At 42.8% G+C, this 26,714-nt stretch overlaps 1 protein-coding gene across 1 annotated transcript in view; it reads left to right on the forward strand.

Annotated features, from left to right (window-relative positions):
- The window catches only part of grk6 (G protein-coupled receptor kinase 6), a 49,066-nt gene extending 28,003 nt beyond the window's left edge, over nucleotides 1-21,063 (forward strand). The window contains exons 6-16 of the mRNA XM_085421342.1: nucleotides 1,563-1,655; nucleotides 8,883-8,946; nucleotides 10,726-10,866; nucleotides 11,638-11,828; nucleotides 11,909-11,946; nucleotides 13,017-13,106; nucleotides 13,432-13,640; nucleotides 14,791-14,928; nucleotides 17,770-17,907; nucleotides 18,731-18,865; nucleotides 19,162-21,063. Of these exons, the coding sequence (XP_085277468.1) occupies nucleotides 1,563-1,655; nucleotides 8,883-8,946; nucleotides 10,726-10,866; nucleotides 11,638-11,828; nucleotides 11,909-11,946; nucleotides 13,017-13,106; nucleotides 13,432-13,640; nucleotides 14,791-14,928; nucleotides 17,770-17,907; nucleotides 18,731-18,865; nucleotides 19,162-19,212 (1,288 nt within the window). The 3' untranslated portion in view covers nucleotides 19,213-21,063. The remainder of the gene's footprint in view (nucleotides 1-1,562; nucleotides 1,656-8,882; nucleotides 8,947-10,725; nucleotides 10,867-11,637; nucleotides 11,829-11,908; nucleotides 11,947-13,016; nucleotides 13,107-13,431; nucleotides 13,641-14,790; nucleotides 14,929-17,769; nucleotides 17,908-18,730; nucleotides 18,866-19,161) is intronic.
- The last annotated feature ends 5,651 nt before the right edge of the window (nucleotides 21,064-26,714 follow it).

Consider the following 26,714-nt stretch of genomic DNA (forward strand, 5'->3'; position numbering starts at 1 on the left):
GGTTTTTGTTACGCAACAATAATTCAATTCAGTTTTATTTATATCACACCAAACCACAACAACAGTCGCCTCACGGTGCTTCAGAATGTGAGGCAAAGAGCCGACAGCACTACAGAGAGATGCGTGACAATGAAATTCCAATAATCACAGGTTCATTTTAAAGCCCTGAGTCTTTGTAACGTCTCCAGTATCGGTGGCTGTTTGTCAGGCTGCAGATGACGTAAAACAAAACTAACTAAAAAAAGGAAAAGAAAAGTTTGACTTGAGCAGGTTGTAAAAATAATATGAATACATTTAATGCTGCTTCTCTGATGCGGTGTGCTAACAACACTCACATGTTGAGTAACGTCCTCTTCACCGCTGCGTAGGCGTGATGCAGCGCAGAGAGGCAAAATCAACACCGCGATCTCTGAACTGCAAATGTAAAGCAGCCATCGTGCGTCAACTTACAGCTGACAGTAGACCATTCAAAGCTCTGTGTGGGTCACTCTGTGGCTGCCCACCTGAGGGTAACCTGCAGTTCCTCTAACGTCCACCGGAGGCTTCCTGCAGGATGCATACAGGGCACCCAAGGATGAAACATTTATGGCTAACGCTGTAATTTAAAAAGCCTGTGCATCGAAGCAAAGTCTCATTGAGGACACTGATGACCGAAGAAGAGGTGTGTGCAAGAGAGGAGGTTTACTGGCAGACCTGCAGGATTTCAGGAGCATCCAAAACAGGAAATAAGCAAACGGGTTTGTGATAAAACCACGACAGACCCAGCGATGTTTGCATGCTTTGCAGCATCTTATTAACGGTTGCTGTACACTCAAACACCTTGGCTGCAGCTCACAGCCGGACACATACCAACAACAACAAAACTAATGACAACAGCACAGCCTTTTGCACTGGCGAGGTGATTGCAGATGCCGTGCAGGTGCGTCCATCTCACCTGCAGCAGCATCACAGACCACGCCTCGCCACAGAGTTAGTCTGCACTGTACCTTTTTTTTGTCTGGCTTTTAGATGACTCGACTAATCTGAGATCTCTCCGTTGTCCAGCCATCCGTCCATATTGCTTATCTGAGTGCAGGATGGAGCAGCACCTCCACCAGCTCATCCGCAGAGACAGTGTGGGACTCTGAAGCCAGACATGTTATATCATCTCTGCAGCATGTCCCTCCTCCTAGTAGGGGTCTGCTGGGAGGTGTCCTACTCAGTGTCCTGAGCATGGACTGACTTCTTTCGATGTGGAGGACCATTAGCTCTGCTCTGAGCCCCTCTGAGTCGTTTAATCACTAATAAAGTGTCACCAGGAACATCCCAACTCACAACAAAGTCATGTTCAACTCGGCGGGTTTGTGTCCACATGAAGGGAATAAAATACCCGAAAATCCTTCATTTTCCTGAGTCCAGTGTGAGGTTCACCTTAACCCAACGAGACCAGTGAGGTCACAGCAAACAGGAGACGCAGAAATAATTAGATTGTTGACTTAAATGACTTAAATGATCGGAGATCTCTCAGTGATGAAGCTGAATTCAGTGTGAAACTGACAGCTGTTGTGTTGTGTGTTTTCCAGACTGATCCACGACTACCTGAGCATGGCGCCCTTCGCAGACTACCTCGACAGCATGTACTACAACAGGTTCCTCCAGTGGAAATGGCTGGAGAGGTAACATTTAAGCATAAACACCAACTTTCTCCTTCTTTCTTTCTGCTCTCTGTGTGCAGCAACTTTTTCAACTTAAAAAAAAATAACTCAGGCACATTCAGAGGCACTAAATCCTCCACAGGACCAGTACGAACACGCTCAGCTGCTTCATCAGTGTCCTTCAATCTCCCCGGGGGGGTGAGAACAGTCTTTACAAACAAAATCACCGTCACACGTTTAAAAATCTGATTTGGAAATTGCTCAATGGGGATGTTTCACTTTTCTGTTGAATACTATGGGGTAGCTACTCGAACAGACAGCCTACAGGGGGTTCTGCAGAATTTCAAGCAACACCCGAGGGCGTTTGCTCAATCATGCAGTGTGACCGAGCAGTGTCTAATCACGTCTTCAGAAATAAGAGATAAACGCTTCCACAGAGCTGTGCTGAGCGATAACAGGTTTACAGAAAAACAAAGGATGACAATCTCTCCAAACAGCTCCAACGTGTCCTGCAAACAACTCCTAAATACCTGAAGCAAGAGCAGCGATTCACCTTCAGCTACACTTTTCTATTCCTGGATTCTTTGAGGTTTGAAGGTGGGTGTGGCTTCTGTGACATCGTACACATCCTAGAGCAGAAAAAACCCAACTGCTCCTGGCACAGGGAGTACTTAAACAATTGGACTTCCTATAAAAATCAAGCAGTCGGCCCCTGCTGGTTTGCTGAAAGAGACGTCCATGTTTTTATACACAGCAGATGGCGCTGTAGATCGTTTTTAAATCACACCAGAAAATAGACACAGCAGGGTGTCTCAAATAGGGGTGGGTTTTTATAATCGATTCATCGATTAAAATCAATTCTGGCTTGGATAACGTAAAATCGATTCATTAAAATCCTGAATCGATTTTTTAATATAAATTTATTTTGCCCGAAATGCCAGAATCTCTGGTGACATCTCACAAAATTTCAAGAACCACCAAACAGTTAAGACAGTAAATGAGAGCAGGTACACGGATTCTGCACATAGACTTAAACACACAGCGCGACCCGCGGATCAGAATCAGTTAGATGTCGCCTTTCTCACGGTCAGGGCTGAAAGCCGACAGCTCGCTGATTCTGATCTGTCGGCGGGTCGGCGCTTTGTGTTCACGCCCTTTATGAGCCGATTCTAAAGCTGTTACTTTGATGTCTCTCCAAACAATATTGACCGAACCAGCAGCAAAAGAAGATCCAAACGCTTCACATAAACATCGTCATGAATTCACTCTGACTTTTACTGTTTTGCTTCCACTGCCATGCACAGCTCTCTCTCTCTGTCTCTCTCTCTCTGTACTTCAAGAACAGTTTCGCTTTCTTCATTATTCGCTTGCTTGTTATGCACAAGTCTACTGTTGCTTACAGCGCTGTCGGCTGCTGTTTTTTTCCCTTTTACATTCTTCCGAAAAGAAAACCTCATTTCTGCTGTTCAATACTGAACAAATTTAAACTATTATTAATTATTCAAAATGCAAAATGCTTAGCCGTGTCTCTAATAAAACCACTGTAACGTCAGAGGTAATGTTCATTAATTAATGGTTTTCTTTCGTTTTTGATGTACTGCAGAATATTTGTATAAAATCCCAGGCCAGGAAAATCACCTTCATGTTTTTCTGTGTTTTAATCTCAGCTACTTTGACACAAAGGCATCTGCTGTGACGCTTACACCTGTGATAAAGTCTTGCGTGTGTCAGCTTCCTTTTTATTGATACAAAAATATGTAAATGTACTGATCTGAATTATATTTCTGACTGTCAAAATTTCCCAGATTTAAATCGAATCGAATCGAATTAAATTGAATCGTGGCTCGAATCGATTCAGGACCTTGTGAATCGGAATTGAATCGATTCTAGAAATCAGTGACGATACCCAGCCCTAGTCTCAAAGTGTGGGCCACAGCCCCCTGGTGGTCTATGAACGAACTGCAGTTTGGCAAAAAGAAACATTTGACAATAAAAAATTACTTTTTTTTTCCACTAACCAGTTCATGTTTTGGGAGGGCTGCAGCCTATCACAGCAGCCATACTGGACAAGTCTGTGGCAGGGCTCACACATTAGTATTTAATTAATTTGTTATCGCTCATTTGCAAGAAAAGTAAAAGGGAAGCTGTTTATAGAGAATTGAGATCAAGCAAATCTTTGTGAACCAGCAATGAAAGAAGTTCTTCTTCTTTAGTCTTGTGTGTCACACTTGTTTTTTTTAAGATTTCAGTGTGACTTCCTTAGAAATGTTTGGTTAATTATGAAGCGACCTGCAGCTGCTCGAAGGACGCAGTGAAACCACTCAAGGTCACATCTGGCGACCTTAACTTTTCCCTTAGGATATTCTGTCACATGACTGCGCTGCCACTTTAACACACAGAGTAATTGGATGAAATAGTTTCTTCTTTCAACACTGAGAAAAATATCCACAAGCCAAAATCCAGACTTCCCACAGGGACTTCTCCTGATGAGGATTCCCAGGAAACACCAGGGTCCTGATTCCTGGTATTCAGCTGTAAGCACGCTCTGATGAGTGCTTTGTTAATTTGTTTGTGGTGGAGTAAGCCGACACACAATGGCATAATGGCAGTTTTGTCAGGTTTGTTTGCTTCTCTGATGGTTCCCAGTCTCCACTTTGAAAACTTCAGCGATGCCGCAAACAAACTCTGGATCCTGCAGACTGTTTTGCTTTCATTGTTTAAACTTCTGCTCATGATGGATTAGCGGAAACAACACTCTTGGGAAACCAGGGAATCTTACAGGGATCCACGTTTAGCAGATATAAAACACAAGTCTCGTTTGTTCCAGCCTCACATGCCGTTTAACAGTTTTTTTAAAGGGTTTAGCGTGATCGGTTTTCCGGGAACTGCGGAGGGTTGTTGACCTCAAACTTCTCAGTTCATCGACTGAAGTTTCAAGGACTAGCTCTGAATTCCTTCCTTTAAATGAGGCAAAATCATGAGAAATGAGCATCATAAGTGGAAGTTCTCTTTTAGCAGTAAAGCCAGGCTGCCGTGCTGCTGACTGACAGAGATTAAAGTCGTGGTCATTCAAGATGTCTCCACGCAGTTATCAGAGAGACAGCTTGAGCCAAGAAATTGTTTTACATAAAGCTGCATGTCATTTTTAGTCACTCTAAGAGGGCAGTAGAAAATTTAGCTCATTTATAGTTCGGAAATATAATTCACTGATTTGCTCAGTGTAGTCAAAAAATTTACCTGAAGTTGTTTTGCTCAGCAAGGCTAAAAGAATTATAGTCAGGTTTGTGCTCAAAAGATCAGCGTTGCTGCTTTACCAGGTGTAACAATTAAGCTTAACATCCAGGCATCCATGAAAACAGGATTTATGAAATTTAACGGAGTTAGAAGTTAGCAGGAAGTTAGCTCGCTAGTTTGCACCTAAACATGAGATAGCATGCTCTGACTGAGAGATTTCTGAAACATTCAAACGTACAGCTCTGCTATCACTTCCAACATAAATGAAGACAGAAAACTAAACAGCAGTGACGTTTGTAGGGTTACTGAAGTTGGACGAGCTGGTATATAATGTTGTGCTACCTGGTGGCTAGCGACACAGCTATGTTAGCATAACATAAACACAGTTAAGCTGGAACGCTTTTTTCCACTTGATAAAAGTTAACGTGAGAGTTCCCGATGGTTAGGGACAAATGTAATCGCATGGCAGGATGCTGTAAACGGACCAAACTTCAGCCAGGAGAACAACTGAGATAATCCATCCACAATACGAGGTTAGTCATTCATATACTGCTGCATGGGCTGGGCTGTAGTTACATCCTAAGGTTTTAAAAACTGAGCTTTAAAAACACAACAGCCTTAATAAACACAGAGTAATTTGGGCCTGGAAGCAGGATTCATCACGTCATCACTTAAAGATAGCGTGTGGGGTCCCACAGGGCTTAGACCTTGGACCTCTTTATAGAAATAAACTAATGACTGCCAGTTATGTCTCATTTAGTCCTGAAAAGAAAGAGTCCTCCCTGTACTTCTGTCTGCCTGGCATTAAAAACTCAATGACTTCTTGCAGTTTAACTCAGAAATATGATCAGAACAAAAACAAGGATTATAGTCTTATCCAACAGGGACACTCCCCATCTTGGACTGCTAAGAACCAAAGTAAAGCAATCTAAACTTTATTCAGATAGAAAATAATTAAATGCCTAATGGAGATTATGGTATTTTCATCTTGCCTTTGGTCTCCAACAAGATTATAAAACATAATACCTCAATTTCTTCCAGCCTCCTGATCAGAGGCCAGAAACTGATAAATAAGCCTAAATTTGAGTAAATGTTCAACTAAAGCTACCAAGTCACAATCTGAATAAACCTCAGAATCTCTGCCTTTTATTAACTTAGGCAAAAAGACACAAAGGGACAAAACAAATCTGACATTTGGATTTAATTGGTGAACTTAAAGATGAACAAAATCTTTGTGCTTCAAGTAAGGAGAGAAAAGTGTCAGACGTGACGACAAGAAGGAAAGTAATTTTTCCCTGTCAGTACTTCTTAAAAGCTTCTCTCGTGCAGGCAGATTGCTCTCTTGCTGGAAAAACGAGACAGACTGACTAACTCAAGAGAAGAATACGCCCGCAGACTAATGGGGCTGATTTAGCAGGGCTGGGTAATGGCTGATAGTAAGCAGCTGATGATGTAGGAGTGCAGTCAGAGAGAGTGAAGAAACCTAAACGGGGAAACTGGCTCTCAAAGTAATGTCAATAATTTATTATTTGCTTCCCACCCTGTTAGCTAGCTGTGTCTCAATTTAAATCAGAAGCTGGATCTGTGATTGTTTTTCGCCTGTATGTGGAGTTGTGTTGTTTGTAAGCTAATGCTAGCTAGTGTTGCTCATTGTTGATGCTGGGAAATTAGGAAAGGGAATTGGACGTAAGCATCAGTGTGACTTTATCAACCTATCACATAGAAATCAGTCCACACGCTATTAAAGCCTAAAGAGAAAGATGGAGAAAATCTTTGAGTTTCATTAGAGTCTGTTCCAACACTGTCAATAAAAAGATATTAACACATTAAAAGTGAGGGCTACTGCACGTTTTAATATGCAGGGCAGCAGAGAGAGTGGTGCTTTTGTTGCTAGTAACTTTCCATATTCCTTGTGATTTCCATTTGAATACATCAGATGATTGTTGGCAGAGAAATTTGCCAATAAAAGCACGAAGGATGTCACATGTGCTTAATGCAAATATACAAAACCAATGCCAATTATTAAAAAATGCAAATGTGAAAAAAGAAATAGGAGAATTTTCATTAAGCAGTAAATGAGTCATCAGGTTTAATGAGCCTGTGCCCCAGGGTCCATTTAAATTACCCGGTTGGATGACCAAAATGCCCAAAAGGGCTGATGAGATGAGAGTGTTGATCCCAGGAGGGTCCAGATCAGTGGTGCTGGTTTACAACAGTCTGCGGTTCTCTGCAATCCCTTTGCCAACGACTGTCTGTCAACAGAAAAACTGTATTTCAAACCACTGCATTGTTCAAACAGGTGGCATGCAGAGCTGCTGGTATCTTATAGTTTTCACACAATAAGTCATTATTAAAGTAACGGTCACCTGAAGATCAAAACAAGACACTTAGGCTACGTTCACACTGCATGTCTTAATGCTCACATCCGATTTTTTGATCAAATCCGATTTTTTTTGTCTGCTCGTTCACACTACAAATGCGACAGCCAACGCGCTCTAGTGTGAACGCTCAAAGCGGCGCATGCGCAAAAGAAGACGTCACGCACAACGCGCTCTGTTTAGACCCAGAGCAAACAGTATTGTTTGACTGATAGCCTTAATATAAAGACTTGTTTCTGACTTTACGTTTCACAATTTTGCTTTAAGTTATAAAGACATTTTGTTATTTACATTTGGCCTAATAATGATCCTTATTGCTGTTTTAGAGGAGCGGTGCTTCAAAGGATAGTTGCAGATTTCTGTCAGAATCTGCAGATTATACAGTACAAATGAAATGTTCACGTTTCTCCAACGTTTTCTTCTAAACAGTTTCACTGGATGGCCAGGAAGTGTTCACGATGTCTTCTCGGGCGCTGATAATTGGCGTCTGTCCTGTGTCAGTGACGTAAAAGACGGATTTAATGCGACTTGACCGTTCAAATAGCAGTCGCTTTCTAAAACAAATATGTATCGATTCAGTACCACATATGAAAGTGGCCCAGGTCGGATTTGTGCCGTTCACAATGTCATAGCATGATCGGATATGGGTCGCATAGGGTCAAAAAAGTCCGATTTGATGCGTTTTCGCCTGCAGTGTGAACGTAGCCTTATTTAATCTACTTTTATTAAACCAAAGTAATGGATTATTGTTAAATCAGATGTATTAAGTAGACACTCAGTGTTGATCACTTCTAACAAAGTTTAGATGATAGCTGTTAATTCAAGTTATCAATGGGTGATTAAAACCAAATATCAGTGGTTTTCTCTACTCCCCAGGAAAACTGACTATATAGCTAACTGATAGCTAGCATCTGATGTCAAGCTAATAGCTAATTAGCATTACCTTTGACAAAGAGACTATGAGGACAAAAAAAATCAAACAAAAAAATTATTGACACATCCAATTAGAAAACAAATGAAATTTTAGCAATTTATCTATATAAGCACTCATGCTAGCATTAGCCAACATTGGCTAGACAAAGACGAAAAGTTAAAATTGGTCCATAAAACCAAACAAAGAATCTCCACGACTTGAACATCTGACCAAACAGTTTTCTCCTCATAGTCAATTTCCTAACAGGCTAGCGAGGCTCTAATAGATAAAACTGGGTTTCTTTTAACTAATGATAGCCGATATGCTAATAGTAGCCTACAAACTGTTTGATAACCATAGTAGCAGTTAGCTGGCTACCTCTCTAATTTTATCTCTTAACAAATAATAAAAAAAATAAAGTAATAAAAGAAACGTGGCTGTTTTTCGTGTAACATGTATACGGCTCGTATGTGTCTGAAGTTAAAGTTTGTTTGCAATTCTTTGTTTTTCTTGATTGGAGACAAACAAACAAACAAAGGGAAAATGAGCAGACTTAACACTGCTTTTCTTTCAAGTTTTAAACTGGTTTTAAACTGGTTCAGCTATATCATCATTATAGCTTTCCTAAACATCCTTTTTTCATGTCATTTCATTTCTAAACACGTGTACATTGGTTTTTAAACTGGACGTTTATTAAAGTGAGTTTCTCTCTTTGTCAAACAGGCAACCAGTGACGAAAAATACATTCAGACAGTACAGAGTTTTAGGAAAAGGTGGTTTTGGAGAGGTGAGTACTGAAAGTTTTTGTTACTTTAATTATAATGTGTTATGTTGCCATAATGTCATTAAAACAATCTTTCTTGGGCAGCTACAGTATATACAGGTAAAGTTACAAGAGTTAAAAGTTCAGAGGCTCTGCCCTCATTTGAGGTCAGTGAAGATTTGAATGAAAAGTTATGCATTGGTAAGTCAGAAAGTTCTAGACTTTAAGACATGTTTTTATTGGATTTAATCTCAAGCGTTAAGAAATCAGAGGCTGTAGATGAGTTTGTGGATCCTAACACTGGCCAAAGAAACACAGGGCAGAAGGAAAAATTGTCAGTTACGTTCCAGTCATTTAGATTCAGAGAAATGGGTGCTGTTCACTGAGGTCAGACTAAAACAAATGCATTAAAACCTTTAAACGGTCTAATCGTGCAGAAGAGTTCAGTGTTCCTAACACAATCTTTTCTTTGGCCCCTGAAATGAAGGACTTTATCGGAGGCATCTAAATCCTGTTACACACCACTGAATGGTGTCTCTGTGCCCTCTGTTCGTCTAATGAGACGAGTCTTTTTTAATTCCAAACACTGATAGCTGATTAGGCGTATACGCATCAGGTCATGAGATAACAGGGGACATTAAGTCAGGGTCAGTTTTGTCGGTTCAGATCACGGTGAGTCGAATTTACTGGAACCACAAGGAAGGTCGTGGTGAGGAGAAAACAGGGGACACCTTTAAGTGATACACAACGGCAATTCGGAGTGCTAACATTTTCTGACCGTCTTTGACCTGCATGAGGGGCTCTGGGGTCGTTCAGTGCCTCCCATCTGACCCCCTCAGAGTCAGCTGATTGCTTTTGTACAGTAACTTCAGTATATTTAATGAAACCATGCAAATCTTATCTCCAGGCTCAGAGGATGATCTGAGCACTGATACTACCAGAAGGAGGAGGACACTGCACTGAACACAGCTGGATGCTCTCCTCTGAAGTTTGTACAAGTTAATAAAAGGGACAAGCAGAGCAGACAATGAAGCAACAAACCGCAAAGATCCCACCACCCTCCGCGCATTCTCCAGAAAGAAAAACAATGTTTGATCCGCGTCCAAGCTCCATGAAGCATGTCTGATTTAAATCCATTCCTCTGGTACAGTTTGGCAAAATCTGAACAAAACCCAGGGTTTGTTTCGGTTCTTCTGCGTCGAACAGTTTCACTCTGAATGATGTTGGATAAGATAACCATCATGTGTGTATTGTCACTGTAACAAATACAACATAATTGTATTTGCAGTGTCAAAAAGAAAAAGCTTAAATGTGGTTGTTTTACCACAGCTTGTGTTTCTCAGCCTGTCAGTAGTGAGTTGTTTCTTTACCTTAACACTGCTGCTGCCTCACAAAAGTCACTACAGCTGAAACATTAAGTTTCCTTTAACTGTGTGTTTATGTGATAGAATCCAACGTGAACTCGTTTCCTCCTCATTTGCTGCAGTTAATAGTTTGATTTTTTTTTTTAGTTTTCATGATTTTTTCAGTCAGTTTCCAGCGAGGTTTTGTAATGAAGCCCGTTTCCACCACTAAAAAATAAAAATGTATCCATAACTCAAAATTTCAAGTTATTTTCTCAAAATTTTGAGTTAATAAGTTGAAATTTTGAGAAAATAACTCGAAATTTCGAGTTATAGATACTTTTTTGTGTGTGGTGGAAACGGGCTTCCATAGTTTTGTTGGTTTAAATTTTTCTTTTTTAAATGATGATGTTTTCAGGGATCCTAACGTGTCCTTTTTCTTCCACCCCGTCCTCTGCAGGTGTGTGCCTGTCAGGTACGAGCCACGGGGAAAATGTACGCCTGCAAGAAGCTGGAGAAGAAGAGGATAAAGAAGAGGAAAGGAGAGTCTATGGCCCTCAACGAGAAGCAGATCCTGGAGAAAGTCAACAGCAGATTTGTAGTAAGTATCTCATCTCAGCTTCAGATCGAGGGATCGTCGCGGTGGCAGTAATTAAAAGGCAGCGCTGAGGTTTGCAGCGTCTCTGCTGTGGTTTGATTCTCCACCAGATGGACTTCGTTCAGCTGTTATTTGATTTGGACGGCCGTCAGTCGGCTCGTCCGGGCTCTCGGGCCTACACCGTCTCCCGGGGTTTAATGCGAAAACTCACAGACGGCTTTAATTAACACATCTTAATCAGTTTGGAAATCTTTGGCACGAGGTTTTTGTGTTTATGTGTGCAGAACAGAACATGCTGAACTAAACTTAAAAGGATTACAGTTTTCAAAAGAAAACAGTCGACAGCGCCGACAAACTCAGAATCTCTGCAGCACGGCATCTGAGGACAGTGCGCACATTTTTGATGCAATTCAACGTCCTCGTTGCAAATACGTTTAAATCCTAAATGAAAACCAGCCACAGCATTTCCCCTGCATCAGTCAGTCGACCTCTCAGTGTCAGAGATCTTATTGGCTGCCTAAAGATTCCACATATTAACATCCACATGTGTGTATGAAGAGCCGGAGCCTCGGTGAGCATGTTGGCAGTGTGTGTGTAAGCAGCTGCAGCATACTGCTTAACAACCTCAGGGCTTTAGAGCAGCTCTCAGATCAGCTCGTCGATTTAGTCACAAACGGCTGAAAGTTGTGTGAATCATGCAAAGCCGCCCTAGAAGAGTCCATGAATCACTCCCAGCTCCAAATGCTTAAACACACGACTCCTGTCCATCTCCAGGTGAGTTTAGCGTACGCCTACGAGACCAAGGACGCCCTGTGCCTCGTGCTGACTCTCATGAACGGCGGCGATTTAAAGTTTCACATCTATCACATGGGTGACGCGGGTTTCGATGAGAAGAGAGCCATCTTCTACACCGCGGAGATCTGCTGCGGCCTGGAGGACCTCCACCGGGAGCGGATCGTCTACAGGTGAGCACCCGGACACCTTCCTCTCGTCTCATTGGCTCCTGCCTTTCTGCTCACTCTCCGTGTCTTTATCTTCTGCGTAGGGACCTAAAGCCAGAAAACATCCTGCTGGACGACCACGGTGAGTCCGATTACCGAGGAGGAGATATCGCCACCACAAACATCATCAAATCTTTAATTCTGCACGTCTTTCAGTAACATTGCACGATGAACTTTTGCATTAATTCCAGTCAGTGTTTGGAAAAATAAAAATATGGCAGGTGGGGGGGAGGAGGGTGAAAATGAGGCCTTGTTAAAGATCTCCGGGAAGCAGCAAGTCATATTTATCTGACTCAAATACAGATTAAAAAGCATTTATGGTTAACGCGAGCTCCGCTTCCACTCCAAGATTCACTTTTGCAGTTTCAGTGTTTGCTGTTAAACACCAGAGGGCGCTCTGACTCCAGGAAACTCTCCTCAGGCAGCGCCAGTCTCTGCTGACATCACTAACAGAGTGACTGAAGCTAAAGACAAACGCCATGAAAGTCTAAATCTGAGATTCTCCGTTTGCAAAAACTTGATGATTGGTGGTTTGTTCGATGAATCTGAGCCTTCAATGGGAATGATTTCTAAACACAGTCCTGAGCCACCCCTCCTTTCTTTACAGTGAGCCAGACTCTGTTGTCACTTTCAAAGTTTTTTAAACAATAGTTCTCCAGCTCGCTGAGAGTCGCTCAGACCTGGACCACTTTAACTCTGACTTTTCAATAATTCAATCTTAAAAAGAGCTCAAGGGATGAACCAGTGTTGTGTCCACATAACAGACACGTTTGCAAAGAACTCGCAGTTTGTTACTAACACAAAAACATAATTTGTTTCCATTTATTTAGATAAAGCAATAAAAATGACAGTCTGGAAGGTATTTAATGCCATTTTGAAGCAAGGCGCTTTTCATAGAGCTGTTAGCTGAAAACTGATCTCAGCATGCTAACATATACTGAGATATGCTGGACAAGTGGAGGAAAAAAGAAGCGGCAGGCCCACAAAACTGTCTACAGTTGAATCACCAGTGACTGAAAGTCTCAAGAAGTCAGAAACAGGGGCCTGTGTAGAGCGAGTGGACCACAGGAGGGAGCTTTGAGCAGATGGGTAGATGGAGTAAATCTTTAATTAGCCGATTATCCTCATGGTTGCTAACATTTGTGTCTTCAGGTCACATCAGGATATCAGACCTGGGTCTAGCGGTTCATGTGCCAGAGGGAGAAACCATCAAAGGACGAGTGGGAACAGTGGGATACATGTGTAAGTGACCTCTGACCTTTACTGAGCAAGTACATTTATGTGAGCACTGCACTAGAGTATGAAGTGCTTTCACATCAAACACATTTCAAAGGAACGTTAAATGTTTTTACCAACTTTAATTTAACACTGAGACGTTTCACAGTAACAAAGCTTTTACACTTAACACTCGAGTGTTGGGAAACATTTGGTTCCTGTGTATTTGTACTCAGTTTATCTAGTTCAGGACTTTTACAAAGTGGTAATTGTACTTTTACTGTAGTACAAACATCCACCTTACGATCCAGATTTCTAATTTCTCTCCCACCACCTCCTCGCTCCCCTCCAGCTCCAGAGGTGGTGAAAAACGAGCGGTACACCCTCAGCCCTGACTGGTGGGCGCTGGGCTGCCTGCTGTACGAGATGATCGAGGGCCAGTCGCCTTTCCAGCAGAGGAAGAAGAAGATCAAGAGGGAGGAAGTGGAGCGGCTGGTGAGGGAGGTGGAGGAGGAATATTCCAGCAAGTTCTCCGAGGACGCCAAGTCCCTCTGTAAAATGGTGGGTGGAACTTCTTTCTCTTCGGCGTCTTTAGCTCCCATCTGCCACCTCAGTCACGCCATCGTATAGCTGACTGATGTTTTCGTACTCCGGTTTTTAGACTCAGCTTTTCAGAGTGGCTGAAACGTTGCGGCGAGATCTCCCTGCTCCCCGCGATTATTCGTAATCGTCCAATATTCCTGGATCCAGGAGGACGTGTGGATCCAGATTAGCTGTACCCAGATACATTCATCCCATTCATCCAGACTCAGAACCGAACATAAGACAACGTCAGCTCATAACTCCACGAGGCTGGGGGTGTGTCTCCCCCCAGAATCCAGCCTTCTTTGGCGTGAAAGGCAAACATTTTAAAACGCTGCACCACGTCATGGTCGAGGGCCAAATCACAAACCTCGTTATAAACATCGTCCCAGATTTTGGTGAATGGACGAAACAAATGACCGAATTCTCACGCAGAGAAACGTCCAGGGACACGACGCAGACGTGTGCGTTTGCCGTCTTCGCGGCGAATCGTCCGTCTGCGGTTCAGCCATGTTTGCTGAGTCTGCTAACAAACAGAAGACGGAATAACCTCCCAACAGGAAATACTGCAGTTTGTTTTTGGTCATTGGTCAGATCTCCACCTGCATCTTGTTTTAAATGAAAGTCAGGTGGGAGGTTGATTAAGGTGAGATCTGTGGTTCACCTGTAGTCTGAGTTTATCCTGACTCATAATTGGACACCTGGAGGGCGAGTGCACACGGCTCAAAGATGGGAAATTATTGTCATCTCACTGCAGGGTTTCAGGAAAACCTGTTCCATGCTTAGGAAAACAAGCTTTAGACGAGGGAACTTCCTCCTGAAGATCAGAGTCACGATGCGTGAGACTGTGGAGGCCAGACAAGCAAAGCTGGTCACTGGCACTGTGTCTGCTTCGTTTTAATAAAGAGGGTAGCAAACATCCAGAAGTCTTTGCCTTTGGCTGCTTTTCGCAGACACGTCATGCTTTGAATACAAACACACAGCTTCCTGCTAAAACTCTGAAAAACTGGTGGAAAATGAAACCCGGCTCAACTTTTGTCTGAGGCGTAACCGCTGATGCTTTAACGCCTGACCTGAAGCAGCAACTCTCCACCTTCTCTAAAGCTCTGCTGTGTTTTTAACCCCTCAGCTGCTGGCCAAAGATCCCACCGAGAGGCTGGGCTGCCTGGGGGGCGGAGCCACTGAGGTCAAAGCTCATCCCATCTTCCGCTCCATCAACTTCAAACGGCTGGAGGCCGGCATGCTGCAGACACCCTTCATCCCTGATGTAAGTCCAGAGCGAGCACACCGACCTTAAAAAGATTTTAATTTTTATCATGTAGATACTCGAAACTCAAAACTCGGCTTCTGAAGAGTCGTTGACAAGTTTGTGACTTGACGTTCAGGTACGAGCCTGAAAACAGGTTTGTTGGTGACCCGAGATGAAGTCTGAGACTCTTCATCCGTCACACATTCATTTTTGTTTCCCCGAGTGAAGACAAATGATGAGATCTGTATCTGTCAGTGCGTACAGAGTTTGCCTTTATTTTGGAAGGTTCAAAAGTACAAAGTCACAAAGTTCAAAGGTTGGAAAAAACCCTGAAATCCAAAAATAAACACGAGAAATCAGGAAGGACGCAGCGAGCAAATCAGGGATCATAAACAGAAGTCTTAACAAACAAGACTATTTATAGCCGAGGCAGTGATGACACAACGAGGCGCATGAGGGAGCAAAGCACACAGCAGCTGACAACAGTCAGCGACAGGTGAAGACGAGGGGGAGGGGCAAGAAAATGTAAAAACTAGACTCGACAGCGTCTAACCAATCAAAAGGTGTTTCATACATCACATGACTCAAGCGCCACCTACTCCACAGATGGTGATTAAAAATCTATAAAAACATAAAACCGTTATAGAAGGACTTGTGATTCTTGTGAGTTAGTGCAAAATAAACATTTAATTCCACCCGTGATACTAAATACACAAGAAGAAACAAAACATTAAATATCACAAAAATACCAAACTCAGTAACATCTCTGGGGTCACGTCATGTGGCTCGCTGGGATCAACGATGATTCTGTGATTCTGCCGTTAAAACTATCAGAGCTGTCTGTGCATCGTCAGCCAACGTCACAGTCTAAGGCTACGTTCACACTGCAGGCGAAAGCGCATCAAAGCCGATTATGCGACCCATATCCGACCATGGTCTGACATTGTGAACGGCACAAATCCGATATTTTCAAATCCGATCTGGGTCACTTTCGTATGTGGTACTGAATCGATACATATCTGATGTTTTAGAAAGCGACTGCTGTTTGAACGGTCAAGTCCCATTAAATCCGTCTTTTACGTCACTGACACAAGACAGACGCCGATTATCAGCGCCGGAGAAGACATCGCGAACGCTTCCTGTTCATCCAGTGTAGATGTCAGTGACACTGTTGGGAAGACAACGTTGGAGAAACGTGAACATTTTATTTGTTCTGTATAATCTGCAGATTCTGACAGAAATCTGCAGCTAGAAGCAGCGCTCCTCTAAAACAGCAATAAGCATCATTATTAGGTTATTTACATTATTATGTCAATAACAAAATAACTTAAAGCAAAAATTGGGAAACGTGAAGTCCGAACTCTTTATATTAAGGGCCATCAGTGAAACAATATTGTTTGCTCTGGGTGTACAGAGCGCGTTGTGTGTGACGTCTTCTTTTGCGCATGCGCCGCTTTGAGCGTTCACACTAGAGCGCGTTGGCTGTCGCATTTTATTTGTAGTGTGAACGAGCAGACAAAAAAATCGGATTTGATCAAAAAATCGGATTTGAGCATTAAGACCTGCAGAGTGAACGTAGCCTTAGCCCGGCGTGAGCCACGCTCACTTTATTCAAGCAGCAAAAAGCCTCCAATCACGTCACCGATCCAAACAAAGACAAAGGTCCGTCTTAAAGCCAGGCTGCACTAACTTAAGTAATAAAATCAATTTAATCACTTAAGTCTGGATGGTTTTGAAGTTTTCTGTGTCGTTACTTGATCTGATTCAAATGGCTGAATCACCTCCTCAACAAGTTCTCCAGACGCCTGGTAACGAACCAATCATGTGACTCAGGTGTGTTGACCCAGGGTGAGATCTAAAACCTGCAGGACACCGGCCCTCGAGGCCTGGAGTTGGACACATCTGGCATAAAAGATCAACCGGATCCTGATCCGACCCTCAGAATCAGCTGATGCATTTTTTATGAAAGAAAGGAGGAACTGCAGATGCTCGGTGTGACTGAGGAGGATGAAATGGAGGCAGATGATCCTCAGTGGTGACCTCTAAAGGAAGCTGCTTAAAAAAGAAGATTCAGTTATTTTTTTATTCTGCATTTTTGAACCCTCATAGCTTCATAGGCAGTTTTCATATAGATGTAAAAATGGATTAAGTGACTTAAAAAGCACCAAATGTTTGACCCACTCTGCCTGCTCTGAGGACCAACGCTTAGAAAACCTCCAGCGTGTGATGTCAGATACTGGCTCTATTAATGGAGCTGATTCTGAGGGGGTCAGGTGGGACGACCTCGCTGATTTTGTGCGTTAGCCGATAATGCGAGAGCCAAGTATCTAATAATAACTCTGAGTGAGAGGCTGTACAATGAGAGCACTCCACAGCACCGTGAGTGAGTGCGTCTCCGAGGCCCTGGCGTGATTTCTGTGAAGCTGCTGCACGGCGTCTGTAACAGGAAGGATCCATACAGCAGGTTTCGTGTTGGGCGGGTACAGAGCGAGCTTGCATCTAATCAAAGAGACGCAGAGTTTGGTTTCAAGGTGTTTTTCCCCTTCAGGTGTGCCTCCAAAAGAGGCCACCGACGAGGCAAACTGGCAGGTTGCAAAACATAAAAAGGAACTCAAAAGACTGAAGGCGCTGTCAGGGTGAAGCAGGAGCTTCCCAATAAAAGCCAAAGAAGACTGAAAAGGTAAACGCAGACTTGTGCTGGAGGTAAGCTGACGAGGGGAGGGCGAAGACTCGGGGTGATGCACGTGGAAACGATGGCAAAGGCAGAAAGCCAACGTGGGGTCAGATAACTGGAGATGTTTGGACTTGTCTCTGCTGAGACTGACGACCTTATCGGCTGTGTGTGTTTGTGTGTTTCAGCCTCAGGCCATCTACTGTAAAGACGTGTTGGACATCGAGCAGTTCTCCACAGTTAAAGGGGTGGAGCTGGAGCCCAAGGACGAGTCTTTCTACAGTAAAGTGTCCACGGGCAGCGTTTCCATTCCCTGGCAAAACGAGGTTAGAGACTCACACTCGGCACACTCCTGCTGTAAAAAATGCAGGAAAAGGAATTTGTTCTCCTGATGATGTTATCATCCGCATCATGATATTTAGAGGTTTTGACATTTATGACTAACAGCAGTGAGAAAATGTTAAACATGCTGCTGCTGCTCCATCTCCGTAGGAGGAGGATAAAAATACCTAATTGGAAAAGCACAGTCCTCACTTTGTCGTTGCACACACTGTTCACCCGAGAAAATGGTGACTGTTAGGAAAAGTCGCCTGACCTTTAGAGCAGATTTCAGTTTAAAACATAAATAACAGATGGAACAAAACATAAAAAGGGACTCAAAAGACTGAAGATGGGACTAATTAAATTATAATTGATATAAGATTAAATTTTTTTAAGTACAGGAAAGTACATTCAACAAGCCAAAAGCACCAGCACACGAGTTCTTGCAAAGACAGGAAGTTACAGGATGGTTCACACTCCCCCAGTAATTAGATGCAGTGCTCAATTTCCAGAGAACCGTGGTTACACGAGTAACCAAACATTATATTTGTTCTTTCGAAAAACAGTCTTAAATGTAAAACATGTTACAGAAATCAAGCACAGCTTTAATCAGGGAGGCCATAAAGTCAGTCCAGGCTGCTTTGCAACCCACCTTCATCCCTTTTTCATGCCATGTCAAACCTGCCAGATCTGTCGCCACCTGCTTCACTAACGGCTGCTGTCCAGAACAAGTCGAGCCTTTTGACCATGTTAGTGGTAAAAAGAACAAACTCCTAACTGCCCCGTGTTTTTGCACAGGTTCTGAGATTTTTGTGTTTTTCTCGGCAGATGATCGAGACAGAGTGTTTCACAGAGCTCAACGTTTTCTACCAGGACGGGGCGGTTCCTCCTGACCTGGACTGGAGAGGACAGCCGTCTCCGACACCCAAACAGGGACTCCTGCAGCGACTGTTCGGCAGAAATGTGAGCAACCTCCCTCACCTCCAGAACATCACCGCTCTTTTATTTACCAGCATACATCAACACACACGAGCTGTGAGCTAGCACAAAGTACACTAAACTGTGTAGTGTAAGCTAACTCGACAGACGGACGTCGGTAAGGCGGAGTTAATATGGTAAAACAGCAAGATGGTAAAAAACAAAAAAGACCAGTAAATACATACAATACAAATACATGAATAAAATTTAGTCGATAGAAAAATGATCTGCATTCATCTGTGAATGACAGTAACATCGGTGCTCTCTTCCTCCCCCTGCAGGAGTGCTGTGGTAACTGCAGCGACAGTGACGAGGAGCCCACCAGGCTGTGACAAACCACACACATACCATCTGATTTGTTTACAACTTTTGCACATTTGTATTTTTACGGTAGTCCTATCTAAATGTCAGAATGTAAATTTTCATCATAGCCATAATGTTTAATGTTATTTAAAAGTGTGAAATATCTGCTGTTTCAAATCAGGAGGCGGAGACAGAAAATGAACTCTGGTTTTTTTGGTTTTTTGTCTTTTATTTTTAGTTTGTTGTTGTCATTTGTCCAGGGAAGACTTTGCTTTTGTTTTCATCCACTCACACACTGAACTGAGGGCTGCTTCTGGCTGCGAAGCAGCTCCACTGGAACAAGCGCCTGCTGTAGAAGTGCCTTGCTTGAGGGCACTGTGAAGTGAGGACCGAACATTCCTCCATGTCTTTGTCCAGGGAAACTTTCAGCCTGTGAACTGTGACCACTTCTTCTGCCCTCCATCCTGCTGAGACGAACCTCACCGCTTTTTTATTCTCTTGTTTGCGAGCTGGGACATTCAGGGTTTGAACATTTGGGTTTTTTTCAGAATTTTTCCGATGGATTTCATGAGACAATCGACTCCTCGTGTGTGTCAGCGCAGCTTCAGTCACTCTTGTCAGTAAAATATCAGTTTTCAGATGTGATGGGAGATGAGCCGTCCAGTTTTAACAGAAACTCTGAGATAGAAATGATCACCCTTAATCACTTCTGGTCACTCAGAGCTGCATTGACCAACACACCTTATTGTGCCTTCATTTCACTCACTCTGGTTTATCCTGGCGAGGTTTGGAAAGCAGCTATGATTACGTACTGGCTGAAATTCAGAGCAGCAGCAAAGAAAACTGTTACACCAGCTCTGGTAGTTTCCAAACTGCCACCTTTAACCCCTGATAATAACAACAGTCAGCCCGGGTTTCGTTTACCCACCAAGACATCTGGTTGTCCAAAGGTTTTTGTTTTTCTTCAGTGGCATAAATGTTGTGTTTCAATCACAAGAGTCAGCATGAATGAAACTCAACATGTCACAAAGATCTACAATGATTGTGATTGATTATCTAAATAAAAGATGAAAGTATATGACTGAAGACACAAATCTGAATTAGTTGGTAAAAATTAAACTACAAAATTATGACACAAATAGTTACTACTTATTTTGTTGCATATCGCGAGACAAGAGAAGGCTTGTGTGATTGTGAAGGAAACTAAAATCATCATGTAGGCCAATGACACACTGATCTACGTGCACCGGGTCATGTTACAAACCGGCTGTGCTGGCAGCCGGTGCAAGCTGCTTTGCAACCCCCCGCCAAACCCAGATCCTGTCACTGATGCTGTAGCTCCCAGACCAGACTCATACTGCCAAATATAAAGCGCTGCAGATAAAACAATGAGGCTTTTTTCTTTTCGTCCCAGTGTTTAGTGCTGCACACTGCGTTTCTCTCAGGGTTTCTGCTGCCTCCAGTTGCTCTGGGTTCTTTCTACTCAGTCCAGACTCTCTCAGTCACTCTGAAACTGAAACGACAAGAATAACTGAAGCTTTGGGGTCAAACCCTGAGACTGAAGTTGGACGGTTACAGTCAATGGTTTTCTATCTCTAAGCTATTAAAATGAAATACCTCTGAATGTACAGACTGGCTGCCATGTTGTTTCTGCAGAACGACCTTTAGGACAACAGATGCAACTAGACGCCAAAGTCTCACAAACATCCGTTTGTTTCTGCTGTTATGTTAATCCTCCGTAGCGGATGATTTTGGAAACCCTCCTCTTGACTTACAGGCTCCAGAATTAAAGCTGTACCATAAAATACGGTCACTTTTTAAGACTTTCTTCACCAAGTTTTATAAAAGAAAACATGATTTGACACTTTGCTCTAGTCGTGTTTCTCAGTCTGATGCTTGTCTGTATTTGGAGCACTGAGCTGTTATAATTATGGCTCCGTAAGTATCCCAGCAGACCAGACAGGAAGTGCTCTGTGATGGGATGGACCTCCATGACCCCTGACCCGCTGACCTTTTAGTGCGCCTGATATCTCTAATGTTAAAAAATAAATGGAATTTTCCTTTAGCCAGTCAGATAGTGAGATTGATCACTGAGGTGAATCATGACCTTATCGTGTATTAAATGCAGCTAAGTTTGCCCACTGTGCAGGAAAGGCAAACATGAGCGTGACTGATGGTTTCTTCCATAAAACTCAGACTTCAGTGGGATCCTGCTTACACGACAGCAGGAAAAACTGCTGCTTTTAGCGTTCGAGGACAAATGATCCAGTTTTTTAAAAAGTTAACGTGATGTCAAAGGTTCTGAGCCACTGAGGTCAGGAATCCTCCAGGCTTCCTGAAGGTGTTTTAAAGTTTTTCTTTGGACATCGGCTGCTTTGTCACCTGACCATTGCAGATGATTGTTGTTTTGTTTCTTAAGTCAGTTAACACTGACCTATGAATCATTAAGCATAAAGTATGCACCCAACTCAAGGGATTAACCAGCATTTTGTCTACATTTAACAGACAACTTAGCAAACATCCGATTTTAAATCGTATCTTTAAGCACTTACTAGCATCCAATTGCAAAAACATCATTTGTTCCCATTTCTTTAGTTAAGTCTGTGCAAAATCACAAAGGTAACACGGTTTGACAGACAGAATCATATTTTTCCACCAACGAGGTGATTCTCAAAGAGTGATTAGCTGAAATTAGTACGTTAAGAAAGGGGAAAATCCAGGCCTCTATGTGACCTTCAGCTGATCCAGCTACTGTTTTATGAAGCGTCATCAGCAGGAGTCTCAGTGACACCAGAGCTGGACTGAAAATCAGTGGTGACAAGGCTGATGAATCCAAATGTAACTCTTTTCCTTGAAATATGTACAGAAGAGAAGAGACGAACAGCAGTGAGCATCTGCAGCCATCTGTAAAACACACTGTGTGACAGTTTTGGGCTTCATTGTCGCAGTAATTGTCAAAACCGATGAAATTTTGACCCCAAAATGTAACATCAGATTTTAATACCAATATCATCTGAAAAGGATCCGATTGGCAGCAGCCTGTATTTTCAGCGCACCTTTAAAAACACACTATCAGTGCAGTAAAAGCATACCTGGATACCTGGATCGGCTTCCCCAGAGCCCGGACGCTGACCAAGGATAGAACAAAACGCAGAAACATCACAAGAAGAGCCTTGAGAAGGATTCCTGAAGACTGCTGAAAGAAATTCTGCCAAAGAAAGTTCAGACTGTGCTGAAGAACACAGGCGATCATACCAAATATTGACTTTTGCCTTACATGCTGTATTTCCATGTATATTTGCACGTTTCAGTAAATCGCTGCATCTATTTTACATTTTCCAAGCAAAATAGAAACAAAAGACTCAACCCTGTGAGGTACAGCACTGTGCAAAAGTCTTACGTTTTTAGTTTCTGGCCCAAACTACCAGTATTGTTCCTCCTGCTCTGCAGTTTTGAAATGCTTCGATGACAGACAGAGTTTGGAAACGTCAGTGTCACAGTGAACACCAGCATCTGTCGTCACTGTGATTTATATAATAATATTATTGTCTCTAAATGACAGGATGAAACCTGATGTCAACCACATCATTAACAGGGGTCTGAGGATCTGAAGTTTAGTTACACAGACTCACTGGAAGAAGGAAGCACATCACCTCCACTGAATGTAGCCAGAGCCGATCTGCACATGCGACAAGTTTTATTTATACCAGTTTTAGACAAAAATATCCATAAAGCCCCAGAAACTAAGAAGTCTCCAATCTGAAATAAAACAACACTTTTGTTCTCTAGTTTTTCTTGAAGCAAAGCTGAGTTTTTCCCCCTGAAACACAGCCACTCTGCTAATGCGTGCTGATTGGTCGGTTAAGGACAGACTCAGTGGCGTCCAGCTCCAAATGATAGCCACACATTAGAAGGTAAACCACAGCAGAAACTTTGCGTGTAGAAGAGACGTCTGATTGTTGTGCTGCTTGCTTCACGCTCAAAATAAAAATGGAGGATGCCCCAAAGCAGCTTGTGGTGCTGCGACGTCCTGCATACTCACAGAAATGCATTTAAAATCCGGGTGTTTGGAACTTTGTACGCTCTCTCACCCAGAACAAAAGAGTTTATCCACCGGATTTACATTTTTCAGCTCCACAGAGTCCCGTTCTGGACTACCGCAAATATTTCCATGACACAGGAAGTCCAGCGTGCTGAAGTGATCCGTTAGAGGCTGTCTGACTTTGACTGACCACAATCAGTTTGAGTGAGCTGCTAAGAGTCCCAGGAAGGAGATGCTAATCTTAAGTATCAGTTCAGGAAGTTCAGCTCACCTGCAGATCAGATGATCTCAGAGCCCACCCACATCAAGTTCAGCTGACACCAATAATTGTGCAAACCGCTTTGCAACCCACCTCCACCACAGCTCCTCGTTTCATCCGCTGCCTGACTTGATCAGTGTCACAGAAATGGATGGAAATAATCTCATGAGCAACAAATCTCAACTGTCTCAATCTGAAAGTATTTACAGGAGCTTTTGTTGTGCATCTGAAAGCCACTCGGCAACCCCACCCCTTCTTCTTATTTGATACTGGCTCTGTTCTGTTGTGGAAGGAGCGTCATCACCAAATCTAATATTTGGTGTCTGCATGTTCCTCATTCCTCTGTAGAGGAAATGGGTTAAAATAATAAAGAATTAGCCTTTGACAACGGCAAGAAAGCTGGGCCAGCTGTCTAGAAGCTTTACTGCCGTTTGGTAAAAGAAAGTTACTGAACTGCGAGTGAGCTGTTGATCAAACGTTCTAGCCTGAGTTGAAAAACAGAACTTACCTTTAAAAAAATGTATTTTTCTCATCAGTCCACTCTTTGATTCTGAGCTGTGTTTCAGTTTTCTTTGTGTAAATCAAGTCAAGGTGTGCCTGCTGTTCTCAGCCAGGTCGTTTTAACCAAACACGTCACGTACAGAAAATCACAGATCCCATCCTAAGTGTCTTTTGGTGTTTGAAGGTCCTCTACGACATTCACAGTATGTTTGAAGCCTGCTGCTGTTTCCTCCCGTCACTGGTGTGTTTTTCATGTGTGAGGAGGTTCTCAGTCACCCAGCTCATGTCACGGTGGTCTAAAGTTATTTTTTATGTTATTCAAGATGTTTGACCATCTCATCCATACAGACATATTGAGTTATAAGAGCTGATGGGGATTCATCGCAGGTACATTGAATGAAATGACAGGATGAAGGTTGAATCACCTGTGAGGCCCTCAGCTGAACTCCTTCCAGGTGGACATCGACGCCTCCGTCGCTCCTCTCTCAAACCTTCGATCTATTAGGTGCAGATGTGAAGCCGAGTGGCGCCTTGACGACAGGGCGTCTCCGGATTGGTTGCTGGGTTTCACTGCAAACACCGTCTGCCACCTCGGTTCTTTTCTGACGTGTCAGATATGACCGTAACCAGCTGTGAGGTCACTCAGGTCTGGACCTCACTCATCTTTATCAAAACAAAAGACAAAAAAATCATCATGAATCAACGTGCGATGCTCTAGATCACTTTTACTTTGAAAAGCCTCTACAAAATTCTGCGACACTACGGCCCGCCCTAGATGCCTGTGATTGGGTAGAGTTTAGGTTGATGCACGACTCACGAGGAACAATAATTGATTAATTTAAGCTTTTTGTTTCATATCATAGTTTTACACACACACAACCTGCAAAATGAAACCTGATTCATTTGTAAAACCTGGTTATAGCTCAACACCTGGACAGGTTAGGACATGTTTGTGAGTTTGACCCGGCGATACTGTGTGTCAATGAGGATGTTACGCTTGGAGAAGAATCTTCAAGGGCATGTTTGCGAGTGGTTGCCCCGTCGTCCTGTCCTGTGAGTCACTGAGGACGCTGTGCTTGGATAGGAATGACTCACAGGAGACCAGACACAGATACAGGCCACAAAAACACAGCTACCCATCAACACTAAATGGATAAAGGACTCTTTCAAAGAAACTGTTTCACATTATGGACTTCAAAGTCAGGCTCTTTGAGAGAAAAGCTCAACTTGCATCCAGACCTCGATCTGCTGCAGGTTGAATAGCCAGAATTTTAAGTTGCAGTCAACTTCTCCAGTCCGATCCTGTGATTCCTACAGAAACAAAACTGACTGTAGTTTTGGTTTGAGGAGACCGAACCTGTTTGATTTTAACCTTTAAGCTTTTTCAGAAACTCCCACTATCCCAGCCACTGACAAAATATCCCAGCAGTCAGAGTAACTTTATCCATCAAGCAAAAATAAATTCTATGTCTCTGACTTGAAGAAATTTGTTTAACATTTAAACCTATTTTCTGTATATTCCAGCACATAAAATAAAATATTTTTTGTGTTTACACTCACAAATAGATCCAAGTGAAACACAGCAGAAAATAAATAAAATCAAAGACTTTGTGCTCCTGTTGCTCTATTGTGCTCACAGCAGTCGCACTTTCTGCACCTGCTGCAAGATGGCAGCAGCATGTCTCCTTGTTGAACGTCTGCTTTGAATTTGTGGGGTATTTTTTTGTTTTTTACTATTTTAAATGGGTTTTCGTTTTTTCCAACAAGCTTTTTTAAGACTATTTTAAAGTATTCTCTAAATTCTTGGAAAGTAGTCTATTTATTGGGCCTGTGCTGCCGGCTGAACCAACTGCATCTGTGTTGCTAGTGGAAGACATCAGCACCACACCAGGGCCTGTGCTGCTAGAAAAAGCTCATCTGCATCACATCACGTCACTGTCATGAGACATTCTTGCAAAAAAAATCACGGTTTTAGTAACGCAGTAACGCAGCGTTCCTACGGGAAAGTAACAGTAATCTAATTACCTTTACTTGAAAAAAGTAATCAGATTACACGCGTTACTGCCCATCTCTGCCTACGAGTCATATGTTCATCATCTGAAGGCAGAATACGCCTACAAACAGATTAAATGTCTTGATGCTCATCCAGGTAAGTAAATCCCAAAAGGTTGATTCTGTTCGTCTTGGGACTTCCAGAACAACGTGGCCTTTATGGAGGAGAAAAAGAAGAGAGCAAAGACTGGGTTGGACTGAGGAGCTCTTTAAAAATGTATCTTCAAATCCCAAAGTTACTAAATCCAGCTCGAGTTATCCTGAATTAAACGACCTACATGAGGACAGCAGGTGTGTTAATGGTCTGTTAGTTTCTCGCCGCTGGCGTGGTTCAAGGATTCAGGCGGTGCAGCTCTGAATGTGTCCGTCATTGTTTCTGCTCTCCTGCTAACAGACTATTCATTACCCCGGAGAGCCTTTCACTGAGGAACACGCTGACGTCATTCATTCATTTATAGTGAAAACTGCTCCGGCTGCTTTCACGCTGTTATAGCTTCATAGATTATAAAAGCACTTTTCTGTGAACCATCGCCTGTAAACCCTGAAAAGCTTTAACAAAACATAATACAGACTGAAATAAAAGCTCTCGTCCTGGCTGTGGAGCGACCTCAGCACACATTCAGACGAGTCAAATAATCGTTAGAAACATGACGTCTCTCCAACTCTTTTTTTTGACC

Source organism: Rhamphochromis longiceps, linkage group LG10 (genome assembly GCF_057381845.1).
Source record: "Rhamphochromis longiceps isolate RC_006_pf linkage group LG10, R_longiceps_female_GT1.1, whole genome shotgun sequence".
Taxonomy (NCBI): Eukaryota; Metazoa; Chordata; class Actinopteri; order Cichliformes; family Cichlidae; genus Rhamphochromis; species Rhamphochromis longiceps.